Source organism: Tripterygium wilfordii, chromosome 21 (assembly GCF_013401445.1).
Source record: "Tripterygium wilfordii isolate XIE 37 chromosome 21, ASM1340144v1, whole genome shotgun sequence".
Classification (NCBI taxonomy): domain Eukaryota; kingdom Viridiplantae; phylum Streptophyta; class Magnoliopsida; order Celastrales; family Celastraceae; genus Tripterygium; species Tripterygium wilfordii.
The window spans coordinates 2,605,336-2,621,504 of NC_052252.1; the positions used below are offsets into that span (position 1 = coordinate 2,605,336).

A 16,169-nucleotide genomic window follows, 5' to 3' on the forward strand; every position below is an offset into this window, starting at 1 on the left:
CACTGGTCCCGTGACAATTGAAAAAAACCATGACAAAAACAACAAATGTTGTACCTTTGTATGTCAAGGTGTCAACAAAAAGCTTTTTAACTCATTTGATTATTTTTTTGGGATGAAAAGGGACGGGACTCGAACCCACACCCTATCGGATGGACTTAGACTCTATACAAAGTCCTTGCCGTTGGACTAACAACTCGTTTGCTCATTAGATTGAAATGGATTCGAAAGAGATTTTCTTCTCCTCAAAATATGTTGTTTTAAAAATCCAATGGAGAATTAGTTGTTAATTTGTAGCTGCAAACAAATATCTCAAAGTCTGAAGTTTCTTTACATGACAATTCAGTTTTCATACATTAAACTAATTTGTACAAGATTTAAATTACAGACATAATCCCCAGAATGTGAAGGATTTAGGGGAAATTGAGAGTGCATGAGAGACATTATTTAGAATCTATAAGACTTCTTTCCCATTTAAACGCGCCGTATTTCTCCATATCTTCAAACCTTAAACCTTCTAAATCTATCGACTTCTTTCCGATATAATTTGAGATTCTTGCTAAGATCGATTGGCTAGCATGGAGTTCGTCCATCTTCTGTGATTCGGACAACTCGGATGAATGATCCTTCCACGGCTGGTAAAATGACCTGCAAAAGTGCAATAGGGAAAGAACTAAGCATCGGCAGTTTGTAGCAATTAACACCTAAAATTCATTCACTGGCAACCGAAACTTCCATCGTTTCCAGGGGGATCTTGAGAGAGAGAAAGCTCCCTGAATTATGTATGGCAAACTTTGAATCCTCTTACTATCTTTTTGCGCGAATTTTTTTTTCATTTTAGGGTTAAAAGCATTACTTTCAAGGTGTGTATTATACATTTATACTCCAAAAAATAAACCAAAAGAAGAATCAAATAATTACTAAACTGGCAGAAATAAGTTTGTCAAATATATTTTGGTTGTCAACAGATTGTTTGAGAAGTAAAAGGGGTGGTGAGGGGAAGAAGCAAAGGAATGAGGAGATAAAAACCAATAAAAGGGTGGAATAAAAGTAAAAAAGAAGAAGTTGGAAGACCAAATGTATTACCATCTCCAAGCAGGATTTGCTTCAGCAGGGCAGTGTATCCGTGACAATAGTAATGCAGCAGAGTCCTCATTGCCGGGCAAAAGTTCTGATCCAAATTCAACATCAAACAATACATTTAAATCTCAGTCAAAAAAACATTGATGAATTATAAAACTCAATTAGCAAAAAAAAAAAAAAAAAAAAACCCAACAAAATCGAGTCAAAGCAAAAAAAAGTCAGCGGGCAAGTATAAATCGGGCGAGAGTTCTGATCCAAATTCAACATCAAACACTAAATTTATATCTCAGTCAAAAAAAGATTGATAAATTATAAAACTCAATTTGCAAAAAGAACCAACAAAATCAAGTCAAAGCAAAACAAAGTCAGCAGACAAGTATAAATCCTAAAATCGAACCCTTGTAACCTTGTCAATACACATAAACATCCATTTTAAATAAGCTGTTAATTTTATTGACTTGGTTAACATCAATCTTCACATCTACAAATCATATTGCTAGGCTTTTCAATGCATCATAAATTTGATCTCAGTTACAACTTACAGGCAGAGCTACATAAAATATTATAGACATACAATCAAGTTAAAAGAGAAATCTGTAAAGGTGAATTTCAAATCTACACTGGTCCCATCACTGGTCCCATCACTGTTCTCCTAATCAAGTCAAGTTAATGGTCCATTAGAACTCCTGAAAATCGCTTCCATATGATCTTCCATTCCAAGTAAGCAAAGTGACGACTTCCAAATTTATGCCGAAGGTAAGATCACAATTCACGATGGTGAAATAAGTAGCTTTTCATAATCTGATGAGAGGGAAAAAAGACTTGGCTTGACGTGTTTCCACAGTATTAATACTTCTAACATTTTGATTTTAAAATCAAATTCTCATATGTTGCACAGCCAAAAACAGTATACAGTATTACTCAGGCTACAAACTATTCCTGTCATGATGACTGGCTCCATGCATTATACATGAGTGGGTTTGCAAGTATACTTCGTAGCAGATCTTTTCTCTCACAGCTATATCATTAAGTCATATCCTCATATTTTCGTTCTTAATAGCCAATTCGCAAAAACAACCAAGGAATGGGAGTGGGTGGTCCCTAGGAACAACCAGGAGGTGCACTTAGAATCACTCATCCTTTGAAGAAAATATAAATAACTCCCTGGTCTAGCTTCATGGCAGCAAAAATGATCAGGGCTACCATTCTAAACATAAGTCAGCAGACAACAAATGCCAAAGTAGCCACAAGTTCTTTTATAAGACCAAAATGCAAGAGTAAAGATTCTTCACGAATAACAGCCAATAACACAACAGTAATTTCAGGGCAAATTCTATGCATGCCTCAAAGCAGTCCAGCTGGATGAAGCTGCAAAAGAAGTAATAGAACCTAATTGATGCGGATATAACCAGTAAGAAGAAAGTCCTGTGGGCAGCTTGGCATATGATACCATTACTGAGATTGTTTGGTGATATTTTAGCCTTTATGTACCAAAAGGCGTTCTACCAAGCCAGGTGAGTACCCAACCAAAGGAGTTGATGCATTTTAGAAATTAGTTTTTTTTAAACAGTACTCTAGTGCCAGAACCAGCATACCAAATTACCAATAGACAAGTCAAAGTTTAATTGATGTAGCATACCTGCACATTTAGAAACGTCAAAGAGGAGGAGGCCAAGTGTAGAGACAACTGAAGGTAGGACAGCACATTGTCTGCCAACAAGCTGTTGGAGATAAAAAATTGCCGCGGCTAATATTTCTTCACAGTCAAATCTGCTTCCATTCTCTCCATGAACTTTTCCAAAATGTTCTAATAAATTTTTCAGAGTTTTTAATTTTGAAATATTTGGGAATTCAGGGTCCAAAACATCACGTTTTCTGAAAAGCTTTCCAAGAATAACAGAAGCAATAAGCCAACGTAAGAGCTTGGATGTCAGAGACTCCTCAAATGCTTTCCATAAGATGATTGTGTCACGATTATGATATCCTTTAGGTTTAAAACGTTGTTCAGAGTCTGACTTCAAAGCGGCAGATATTGTCCACATAACAAAACTTGAAAGTTTTTCGTAGTTCTGCAGAAGAAAGCAATATTGGAATTGTTACATAGTTGAGAGAATACTGCTAAAAAAACATATAGTTGAGAGAATAGAGTGAACAACATGCCTAAACAGAGAAGGAAGTTGCTATTGCCCAATAATCTATAGGACAGAAGTCAACTAGTGCTATAGATACTATACTGGCCTAGGGCATCCATCGTGTGTGTGGATCCATTTTCAAATATATTTAAAAACAACTCCCGAGGGTTATACTACTAATTGATTTAGCAGCTCCAATCACTTAAGAAAACCATTCTTAGGTACAGCCAAACGCCATTCTTAGTTCAAGTACATATTGATATCGTTAACAGTCTTCACAAATTGAGTTCCTTTATACTTTTCCCTAAATAGACAAACATCTTTTAATTTAGGGTTTAGGACAAAATAGTAAGGAGTTACATGTTTAGGCAAATGAAATTCAATGATTTGAGTACCATCATCATCAACAAAGCCTAGTAATGTTGGTATCATAATGTGTAATTTGTTATATATACAGGATCTTCAAGAAAAAAAGGCTGATTCTCAATTTTTTATAGACAATAGGCAAGCAGCATTCCTTAATTCATAATAGGCTCAAATACCTATGTGAATGTGTACCTACTTGCGCATGCTTATACAAACATGTCATATGCCATATACATATTTTAGAAACAATGACATGTATCAAAGCATCAAAATATCATTTAGGAACAGAATTTACATGCTGTTAACACATGCATATGAGATGATTGGAATCCATGACATATGCCACATGATGGATCTAGTTAATTTAATTACTAACAAGCATGACCTATGACCTGACGTTGCAAGCAAAATGAAGATGATAAAAGCAGCATAAGGACAAAGGAAGAATATGGGTTAGGGTGGGAAGACGGAAATACCATCTGTAAAATAGCAATGGAAGGTGTGCTCATAAGTATAGCTCTAAGACCAAAGTCCGGATCCAAACCAGATTGTCCAACATCAGATGGACTGACAGCCTGATAAATTTGAAAAAGACCCTCAAGAGAGAGGGTAAAATGTGGTTGGAACATTTTCCTTTTCTGAGATATCTTCAATGTTGTTACAATAATCTTTAAAATTGAGTGAACCAAGAACACATTTTCTTCGATCAACTTCATGCAACCAACTAAGAAGTTATACAGATGAGAGGACAGTTCCATCAGCTGTTCAAGCGCATACTTCTGTAACCAATCGGCAATATTTCTGGATGAAACCACTTCTCCGGCAATCTAAACCAAATATATAAAAAGGTTAGTAAACTGAAGTGCAGCATAGGATATGTTGAAAAACAATTGACATTTTAAAAGATGCACATAGTCCTTCAAGAGAGTGTAAAATAAATTAAGATAGTACCATTTAACATGATAATCAATAATCATATTTTTCATAATACCTTCATAATCACATTTTTAACAATCATAGCCAATGCACTAAGGGGTTCCCACCCAACATTGAATTTACCTAGCGGATAGCATCCCTCAACTGTTTCTTACATGACTCACTGTAGCTGACGTTTAATAAAACACAATCCCAGTACAGTCCAGCAAGATGGCAAATGCAAAAGCAAATGATTCAGGCTGCCTATCCGTCTTATGCACAAAACACCAGCAAACACAAAACAACTTCTCTTTAAGAAATTCACTGAAATTAGGATGCACAAGCGAGGCAGCAGACCTTCTAAAGATAGCAAACTGAAGGCACTCTAACACTCTCAAGTGCTCTTGCACAATATAATAACCGGTCAGAGATCACACATTGACATAATAAGATTTAATTTAATAGGAAACTTCCCCCTGTTAAAACTTTCTACCTGAATGGATCTGATTGTCAGCAGTGAATAAATACTCGAAACCACCAAGTCTAACATCAACTGTACAAGGAATTGCAAGTTATACAACAGAATTTCAGTTAGTGTGATCCCCAAATGTACTGCATGTCCTACACCTTTTTCCTCTCGAATGGTAAAAATTTATCACGGCACCAAGACGATGTAAAAAAGAAAATTACAAAAAAAGCTAAGCTAATATCCCCAACAAAATTCTTACAAGTGCCAGAGCACGTCCTATGGCTTTCAAAATCTATTTGCATCAGCCACAAATTCAACAATCTGTCGGTGGTTGGGGTAGTTATAGACATTACAAGACTGAATGCTCTCTGTAGCTAAATGGGCGACAACTGTTACTGTCCCTTTTGCAAGTGAGTGAAATGTTGTTTTGCCCCCTCACACCTGAACCCACCCAACACATTAGAAACAAAGGAGAAATGGGGGCAGCACAAATCATCATCATCACCATCACCATCACCAAAGCCTTTATCCCAAAAATGTTGGTATTGGCTACATGAGTTCATATGAGAAATCAGTCACAATTCATCACATGAATTCTCCTATGAAATGAAAAACTCTCAACTAATACATCACAGTCCATGTATTTATCTTTTCCATCCATTTCATTTTGTGCACCTCCTCCCCTTTTAGTATCACCTCTTAACTTTTTTATTTTTCAACTCTACGCAGTACCGCAGAAACCACGAAAAATTATTATTATCAAGATGTCAACATATGATGCAGGAACCACTAAAAGTGTGCGTATATTGTTGATACTGTCAAGGTGCTCATCCACCAAATTCAAGTCTTATCACTTCGTCGCATACATATGCCAAATTACAAAGAGAAAATTTCATTTAAATGCATCATAAAGTAATCCTTGAATAAAATGTTATATCATACCATTTTGCTTCTATCTCAAATAGCATATGATGGAAAGCTCAACTTGCTCAGGGAAGTTTATTGATGTAATAGTAACTGAGAAACTTAACCTACCTCGACTGCCAAAGCCAACCGCATTAAGAAAAAACCTTTTTCATCACCAAGTAGCATCCTACCGGGAAATGAGACCACAGACGACAACCATGAAAACAAAGCACAGTGTTCAACTAGGTAGTATGCCATTGTATGCAATTTGACTGACTTCTTCACCGCCTGCAAGGCAAATAATATAACTTTTATTATTTTGGGTTTTTACCACAAGTGAAAAAAAAGACAGAAACTTGATCTCATCTTTGACAACACACTTTCAGTATGTTCACGAGGTCATTAGAGTTGCGGACCCCCCAGTTAGATGCATAATTGATTAAAACTTTTATATCCAGAGTTGAAAACATAACCGAGACATTTTTCTCATGTTCAGTGAAACAATTGCAGGGTATTTAGTGAAAAAGAAGAATCTAGCTTGACCCAGCAAAGGCTTACTCATGTATGGTTGAGGCACTACTTGAAACCTAATTTCCTCTCCTATTTAATAAAAAACAATCCTCAATTTACATCTTAAGTTTACCCTTTACCTGCAAGGCTTAAAAAATAAACTATGTCAAACTGATTAAAAAGTTCACACGCAAAAGCAAACTGAAGCAATGTCCTAGAGCTAATCCATGCTCGCCAAATTCATCTAACAAAAATTGGGCATTCTTGCACGTAATGACCCTGACAAGATCATCAAGTATCTTTAAAGTCTCTTCAGCTTATTATTTCTAATTTTCCTGATGCTAATCAGGTGGCACTGTTTGTATCTTTAGGATTGGCCCCAACAATAAGATGTTTGACGATTAATTATTGACCCATAAGCCTAAGCTAAAGTAAATCCAATAATGAAGCCAAATTAAACAACGAGTTATCTTATCATTATGAGATTAACGATACCTGAAGAATCAGTTCCTTTGATTCAGAATCTGAAAGTGGAGAGGCATAAAAACTCTGTAGATTTTTAAAAACAGAGTTTCTGACATATATTGGTGCGTCATCATCTATGTTCAGCCCTGCATATGTCAACCGAAGTATCCACAAGCGTTCTGTCTTGTAGTTTACAGAGCTACTCAAGAAAAACTTATCAAAAAGTGGTATGCACTGTAAAAGATATAAAGAAAGATATGTAAGGATAAGTGCAACTTACTAAAAATCCAACCAAAAAGGTAAGAAATTTATTTATTCACGAAGCAAATACCTTCATGTTCATCTTAGAAGAGTTCATCAAAATCTTACTTAGGGTTGCATAATGGTCATGAGACGGATCCAACAGCTGGACCGATGCCTCAGCAGCAAAAACAGTAATAACTGAAGGTATTCTTTGCCATGGTTCTTCTATTCCATTTTGCACGTACTTCGAAAGAAGCCGAAGTCGCCCAACATCCTTCTTCTTTTGACTCTTCTGTAAAAACAATTTACATCCTCAATAACAATTAACAAAAAGGAAATAAAGCAACACCAAAATCTATAAACTAATACCAACAAGAGGAAATACCAAATCTAGGTGCAGTGTCTTTCCAAAACCATAAACTAAATTAATGTAGGGTTCATGTTGCAAATCAAAAAATTTCTCCAGTTAACATGAATGTTTCACCAAGGGAGGATTGGTCACTGGAAAATGCAACTTACATTAGAGCTGCCACTCATGTATCGCAGACTTTCATGTAGTGTCTGGGTGGTTACGAAGTCAAGTTTCTAAATTTTATCAGATCCATATTGTCTTTTTTTTAGGACATGGAACCCCATTGGTCCCAATTTGAAAGGTAAACCACTGATACTAGCAACCACCTGCAAGTGGCAAGGTCAGTAAAATCCGACTTGTGCTAGAGGAGATTAGAACTCAAGAGTTTACAGCTGGTCCTACAGTGCCCCTCCCTTAACACTGGGATACCCTTATTAGGGGAAATCCATATTAATATAGGGTTAGGGAGAATTTTACATAAATAAATGAAACAACTTACATAAAAAAAAGAACACGTTTTCAAAAATTCAGTAATTGTAACTGTGTAACCATGTGATGCATGTCCTTGGTGTTTTAATAAAATTATTTCCATTCAAAAAAGAAAGAAAGATGCAATACTGAACCTAGTAGCAATAAGATGAGATATTGGGTGCAATGTCTGACAAATGCTGGATATAATGTCACAAGCTAAAGCGAAGTCAATCAAGAAACCATTCCTTGATCCAAAAAGACCTATTAGACCTATTAGAGACAAGCTGTAAGCTATGGTCATCAATTCATTAGGTGGATAGATCTAGACACAATTGAGAAGTGTATTAGAATGAAAGATCAATACACATACAATATCTAAAACACATGCAAAGGAAACACAGTTGTGTGTCAAAAAGATAACCATAAAAGGAAAAAGCATTACCTCCAATGCCTCGTTCAGTCTCCCAAGAGCTTCGTAGCCCAATTTTCTCATCCCAACATAAGGTGAAGACATACTAACAAATGCTACTGCAAGCAAGCCTAAACTAGCAAACTCTGCCACCTCAATATAGCCAGCTGATAGACTATGAATGGACAAACGCAAGATGAAAACCGGGTCGTATCGTTCTATACAGTCAAAATCAAGAGATTGTGCCTGAATAAACCATAAATCACAAAATACACCCTCAAAAGTATGAAGAAGTTGCTTCTACTTGAAAAATAAGAACATCGTAGAAAAAGATAAATTAAGGCATACCAAAGATGAATCTTTAGTATCATTTTGTTGAAGCTTTCTCAATGACGAAGGTTCATGACAAGCAGTTCGGTCATACGGAAAATATAGCACAGTTGCTGCGCATACTTTGGGGTCAATTGGTAAATTTTCTCTAAATTGACTTCTTCTATGTTCTCTGACTGACTCAGCATCATCCATTACTTTAGAAGATGTATCCTGTTCCAGAACCTGCTGTTCTCTTACTTTTCTTGCAGCAACTCCCCAGAGGTAATCCATTTCGGCAATGTTTTCAGAACATGCTCTATCAATAGACTCAAGTTCACACAGCACTTCATAAATCTCCAAGTCAATTTCACTCAGAGTTGCACCATAAGAAGACAACAGTAAGAAATGCAATTCTCTAAAATTTATGCCACTGTCTTTTCCCAATTCAAAGCCACTTTGACGAGGCTGACTTTGAAGGAGTACTTTAAGTAGCTTTATAATTTCCAACTGCTTCATATACAACTCACTTGTTTTCAGATCATTCTTCCTGTCAATTGTGTTTGGACTAGCATGGGGGAAAACAAGTGATCTAAAAATGCTGGGCATAGGCCTCAAATATACGCCAGTTTGTGAACTAGAAGGCTTAGGGACAGATTGAATTGTAGGGGCAAACTGCGAGTGGGAAAGCAAAATCTGAATATAAGGGACACGAGAAAATTTCCCCTCAGACAACACAGCAAGGATACCGTGAAGCATTTTAAGTGTGGTCAGATCATCAAACCTGTGGAGCAGAAACGATTTCATCAAATCATCTAGGAAGACAAGGGATTGAAGTGAATTCAGTTGGTCACACATCTTTGCAGTCAACTGACACATACTTCTTAATATAAAATTCTCCAGGTAATGGTAAAAGCGTAAACAATCACAGTGTATTCCCTTTTTCAAATCATCAGAGACAAAAGGGAATTTTCTGACCAACCATCGCCAAATGGTGGCCAGAATGTCTAGAAATCGCAATTTTGATGAGTCCACTTTTCTATCTACCAACTCCAACGAAATCTCCTTTGAGTCCCCATCTGCTTCATTTTTCAGAGACTGAGTTTGATTTTCTTCTGGAAACAGCAATATCATACAAAAAGATATCTTTGCAACCACCTTGTTAATAAGATTGAGTGCCTGGTCAACCGAATTAAAGTTAATTTCACCAACATTGCAGTCAAGAAGATCATCAACCGGAACAGATTTTGGGAACATTGAATTGAACAGTTTCAACCGTTTCTTCATCTTAATTGAATCTCCTGTTAGGGCAGAGTGATACTGCAACATTTGAATTGCTTTTCCAAGAAGACTATGACTAACAAGATGGAGAAGTTCCTCAGCAGATGATGGCAAGAAGTCACCATATTCTTCATGAAATATAGATTTAGACACAAACAATTTCCACTGAAGAAAACCATGTAGAAGAATCCTTGAATAACAAGTAGGTATATTACTAAAATGTCGATGATATTGCTTTTCATATCTCACGAAAACTGATTTTAAGTATGACAAAGCAGCTGGCAAAATGATCATAAATTCCTCATCCGAAAGGCTATGGTGATGGGTCTCTTCCAGCATATTGCACTTACTGAGAAAACCTTTGTTAGAATGTAGGAGTAAGTGCCCAAAGACTGACAAATGCAGGGGGCTCATCTTTGTCAGATAGAACACTATACTAGCTTTTGTCATGCTTGGCTTGTAAACCATATGAGAAAGCATGTCCAGAGGAGTACGCATTATAGTTCTAGAAATTACCAAGCTTAATGGATGAAGATCACAGTGTTGCAAATATTTCAGTCCATACACAGCTTTAACAACTTTCAGTAGACATGTATCTGCAAAACCTAGTTCAGACTGCATGAAAAACTTGCATACTTCCGCATAGACATTATCAATAAGCTCAACATCAAAATCTTTCTTCTCTTCCATTTCCCAAAACAAATTATATGGCTGTCTCCCTTTAGCAGGCTGCTGCAAATACGAACACAGGTTTCCCAAGGCATTACAAGCAATTATAACTCCAAAAGAAAGGGCCGATGTCTTGTAAGAGTTTTGAAGAGTCAATTCATTCTTGTCAACTCTACCAAACATCCAATGTGCTAATTCAAGAAGCTTAAAGGGGGACATAAAACGAATCAAGGCATATAAAGTATAGAACAATGAAAGTAGGGGGCTCAAATCTTCAGTTCTGATGCACAGATCAAACTTGTCCCTGAATCCCAAAAGTAGCTGCTGTACCATTCCATTGAAAGTCTTTACAAGCCGCTTGCTGGAATCATATTTAAGTATCAAATGTTGAACATTGAATTGATTGAACATGTAGCCACAAGCTATAGTCAATGTATCCAAAACATGATGATCCAATATATGAACTGTCTGCCTGGATACAATAAGAAAAGTCTCCAAACTATCCCCTAAGCTTCCATCTGTAAATTCCTTATTACAGCCTAAAGGATAGGCCAAAGAAGCTATCACTGCAGGATGAGAGAAGATGGTTTCAGCCACTTCACAACTATTCTCAACTGACAAAGGAAAACGAGCATTCTTGGAGTATTCAATGTCAGGCTTCACAGCCAACAGTTGAGCCAGTAAATGCTTTATGAGGGTAAAACAAGTGTCACAAGTTTGTATGAATTCAGACAATGGTTCCCTTCTATAGGATAACTGTATTTGGTTCAACCAAAATAATACAAGGCGAAGATAGGAAATGAGGCAATCAGGTGGACACTCGGATATTTTAGCCAAAAGCAAATCCTGCACCTTTGGCAGAAGCAAATGCTGACCATCTGTGCATATAACTGAAGGAAGCAGCACATGAAAAGGAACTAGTCTCAAGAAGAAGCTGAATGCACTAGCAGCAGATTCACATACATCAGAATCCGCGGTACCGACCCTGTCACCTGCAAATAAGCAATGACCAGTCTTGCCAGTTGCATCATCTTTCCCACCATCATGGTGGCTCATAGATATGGCCATTTCGAGAGCACAATGGAACATTTCAGGCCACAATTTAGAAACATCAGCAAGAAAATTTGGCTCCATAAAGAAGATAATGGATAACAACGAGATGGAAACTCCCTGCAGATTTCGTACAACAGTCAACACTGCAGGAAAGTCCTCCAATATTTCATCAGGGGTTGTGCATGACATTGTGAAAGCAAAGGCTTTGGCTATTCCAGCTAATTTACTACTTAGACCATTGTCCAATGATCTTTTCACTTCAGAAAGTACATTTGCAAAAGAACTCTTAGCAGACATAGTTTTCTTGTCAGATGAAATAAAGCAAGGAGCTTGTTGATATAATATGCTCCGAGAGAAGAGAAATAAGTTCTTCAGTGGCCTCCATTCACAGAAAGCATCCACCGCATCTTCTTCCAGATCTTTAGGTCCTTTACTCAGAAATGATTCAATCAAAGCAGACAACGGTCTTGCATCTACCTATCAAAGTGCAGTTCTCTTATTATCTACATTCAAATAGTATGCAACTATAAGGTAAAATAAAATATGCATACCTGAGTTTGCAAGAGATATTTTAACGTACTGCAGACATATGACGATATCATTGACTTATCAGGTAACTCATAGTTTCCAGATTTAGAGTTGAGTAACCTCAAACATTTTTCGAGAACGCATATGACCATCGGGCTAAAATCAGGTGATACATCTGCAAGGCAAAAGAAAACAAAGAACGGGCATAAATTGCCAATATTCAACCAGATAAATTTTGGGAGGGTACAAATTCCAAAATTTATATATTTATTGGGTGGAAAACATTTTCAGCAAAAGAAATTAAGGCTTGCAAGACTAAAATCTGAAACAATAAAGCAATAAATAAAGCCTCAAAAGGAGCACATTCGATAGTACGAGGAGAATGCATGAGGACTACTGCAGTTCAAGTCCCAAAAACACTCAGTCTGTAAACTAATAAAACTTCAGAGAAACAAACACCACGATATTACCCTCCAACAAAGGCAGATTTTGTAAAATTAACTCGTTGCATTGTTGCATGTCTTTCAGCGCATTCATTCAGGTAGGAAAAAAGTTACAAGGTGTCCTATTAAAGTGCTACAAACATTTTTTCTATCTAAATATTAATTTCATGCGTGCCCACAACAGGCCAGCTATGAGAATAAAGTACACCTGATTCCTATGAAATCCAGTGACTACTAGCCTGGCAATGTTATTTCTTCTCACCATAAATTTTTAAACCATTAAGCATGACAAACCAATCAATGTCTTCATTTCAAATTTGACCATCCAATACTTCATCACATTCAAAACTTGGCTACTCAAAGTCAGTATAAAATCATTATATGATGCAGTAAGCAACGAAAGAGCATCAACTTTTATTATTCCAGAAGATCAAGTTCAACTCGCCAACTAATGGCAGATGAAACGAACGTAAAAAAAAAAGAGAGCATATAATAATAGTCAAAATTGAACAAGAGCGATATGATGGAGAGAGAGCCGTAGAGAGTAGAGAATAAGGAGAAGTTTTATTATTGCTTGTAAATAAACCCAAACTCCAACGATAAACAATTACCTTCAAAACCTTTTACATGGTAGGAGTGATGCCTGACAACATCCCAATATCTGAATAAATTATTACCAATAGTAGAGACAGCATCACATAGGAATGAGCTGACAGGAGAGTTCCGTGGCACTTCTGCCCCTGCCTCATCAAATGATTCATCTCTAGAGTGCCCTGGTAAAAACAAGAGCCATGCACCAACCTCAAGCAGGTTGCTGTCAAAGGCACCAGTACTTGACATAGCTGCTAGTGCAAGATCATATGCTTTATCTTTTATGTCACTAGTAGCAGTTGGAGAAAAAATTAACAAGTTAATAAAAGAAGACAGATGCTTGTACATATGTGGCGGAGTTGGAATAAGAAATCCATCTCTAGGAGACCCATTGGTGTATTCAATTAGTAAAGACAAAATAGAGCGCTGCATACAAACTGGCAATGTTAAGGGGTCACCAAGAAGATTCATGAAAAAATCGAAAGATCCCTCCAATGATGTTGGGATTATCCGCTGCAGAGGAAATCACAGCTGTTGTTAGACAAGAGTTGGAAAACAGTTACCCATTTAGTAGCAGAAATTTGAACAAAAGAAAGCATAACCATTTATCTTTCACAAAACAAACACCACTATTCAATATTATCTCCAGGTCTAACCAGATCTAAAATGTCGTTTATATGGAGCAGTGGCGGGAAGCTGTGGGGTACTGATAAAAAGACATAAGATCGTACATGCTCAAAATAAAGGCATAAGTAACACAAAAAATATGGTACAGAAAATTTGGCAAGTATATGACAAACATTCACCAGGATAGTTCTCTCAACAAGCATGGTGAAGAAATTTCATTAAGATGACAACGGAATCGTTGCTTCAGAATAAGATGATTGTATTCTAACTTACTAGGTAAATTTGGAGAGCATCAAGTAGCTTAGAGTAAAAACATATATATGTGTCCTTCTCTTCAATAATAGGCATCTGATGAAGATTTAATCCCCATATTTCTGAAATGAAGTTCATAAAATCCTTCCCACTTTCAATATCATCTGTCACATCTGCATCAACAACCCTTTCACTATCCTCAGGTGAAGAATTGTCCGGATCTGAATCTATACCTCCTACTTTAATGTCGACATCCTCATTCACTTTCAATTTCTTTTTTCTCTGGCTACTCTGCTCAGAAAAGTTTTTCAAATCCACTGCTCTCTTTAAACAAGAAGTAGTCATTTTAGTCTTTGTAGTTGAGATATTTTCAAATCTGCGTCTCTTAAATAGAGTCAACAGAACTTGGGGATCAGGGAGAAAAGTTTGAACTTCATTCAGAATGTCTTGCATAGATGTTGCCCAACTTTGCATCTCGTTCTTATCTAGAGAACAACAGCTTACACCCTTAATGAAGGAATCCAACAGCTTCAACATCTCCATCAGCAGCCTCAAAGTTCCATGATTCACAAGAAAATCAGCATGAAGCAACCCCTTATTGATAACTGATCGATTGCATGGACAAGGAGCAATGCAATTTCTGAGAGTCTGAGCATCCGCACCATTCAAAGAAACAAGATCATAAGAACAAGAATTGAGGAAACCAAAAGGAAGTCCCTTTCCTAATGCCGAGACCACTTCCGCAGCTAGAGAAACCACAGCAAACCTGCAATTGGTTCAGTCACCAAGCATATATACTAGACTTACCAAAAATATATATATACACTAGAATAGAAAAATAATAACAATAAACTAAAAAAAATGCCAACAAAAATAGAGCACATGCAGAACTATTCATTAAATCAGACCAGGTAGGTGATGCAAAATCTTCAAGGTTATAAGGGAACTCTTCCATGTATGCTGAACCAAAATAAGGCCCTCCTCTGATTATAGACAACAGCAGGTCCCTGTGACGACCAATCTCCGCTGCTTTTAGCTTCTTCATGAGTTCCAATAGTCGCTTTGTATTACCCCTCAATGGATTAGGTAGTTTCTTCAAATCTGGCATCAAGCCATTACAAGGATCAGTACAAACCATAAGTAAAACACTGTGTGCCACCTCTGCAGCAACCTCGCCATCCCCCCTTCCAGAAATGCTGATCAACCGTTCCAAGGTGACCCTTCCAAACAGAACACTCCGAAGGCCTGGAGGCACTAATGACTCCTCAGTGAGAACCGTGTCTCGCAAAGTTGACAAAACATAAATAATAGTCTCATTGTCATCATCCCCAAGCCCACGAAGAACACCAAAATACATTTCCCTCTGTTGTAAGATGCTCCTTAACAGTCCTGGTTTCCCTACCTCCAAAAAGGACATTGCAAATCCAACAAAAGACTTTCTTGTCGAGTGCTTCCTTATTGTTTCACTCCGCTTCTTTTTACATTCTGCCAACTTGGAAAATCCCCAGAGATTAAAATCAAATTTCTTTGCGACTTCAGAAGCCAAACCTGACCCACGCCTAACAATTGAGGCTAATAGTAAAAGCGCAGCTTTTTGGCACTTCCCATCTTTGCTACGCAGTTCCTTACACACAAGCTCCATCTTTTCTTCAACAATTACTCGTGCAAATTTGTCAATAACCCTACTGACCTGAATGATCTCCTTATCATTCGATCTATATATCCCTTCTGGATGACTTAATATGGTCGAAACTAGTGATAATACATATGACATCCCAGGTTTCCCCTCCCGAAGCTTCCAAGCTTGAAGAAGCTCCATGAACCCAGAAGAACTCTGTACATATAAACGGAGCAATTCACCACCAGTTTCATCATTAAGTAGCTTAATAAACTCCTTTGCACCATCCGAACACAGCTTAATCTCAATCGAGTTTATTTTATGCAATAGTTCCTTGAGTTTAGCATCGAGGGATACTTTAGGAACACTATTATTAGGAACTTTGTCCCCTGCTTCTCCTGCTTCATCTGCTTCATACTCGCTACTGTAATCATCATCCATCAGGACTAGTGTCTACCAAAGAAGAGAAAAGAGAGAGAG

At 37.2% G+C, this 16,169-nt stretch overlaps 1 protein-coding gene across 1 annotated transcript; it reads right to left on the bottom strand.

Annotated features, from left to right (window-relative positions):
- Positions 1–305: 305 nt before the first annotated feature.
- On the bottom strand, positions 306–16,168 carry LOC119989535. Its single transcript, XM_038835136.1, has 13 exons — positions 14,980–16,168; positions 14,093–14,837; positions 13,213–13,705; positions 12,182–12,333; positions 8,667–12,107; positions 8,352–8,564; positions 7,175–7,378; positions 6,874–7,077; positions 5,998–6,156; positions 4,055–4,405; positions 2,720–3,149; positions 1,084–1,168; positions 306–645 (listed from the first exon to the last, which is right to left on the bottom strand). Exons 1-13 carry the CDS (start codon positions 16,128–16,130, stop codon positions 441–443), a joined length of 7,833 nt encoding a protein of 2,610 aa, XP_038691064.1. The 5' UTR covers positions 16,131–16,168; the 3' UTR covers positions 306–440.
- Between the last annotated feature and the right edge of the window lies 1 nt (position 16,169).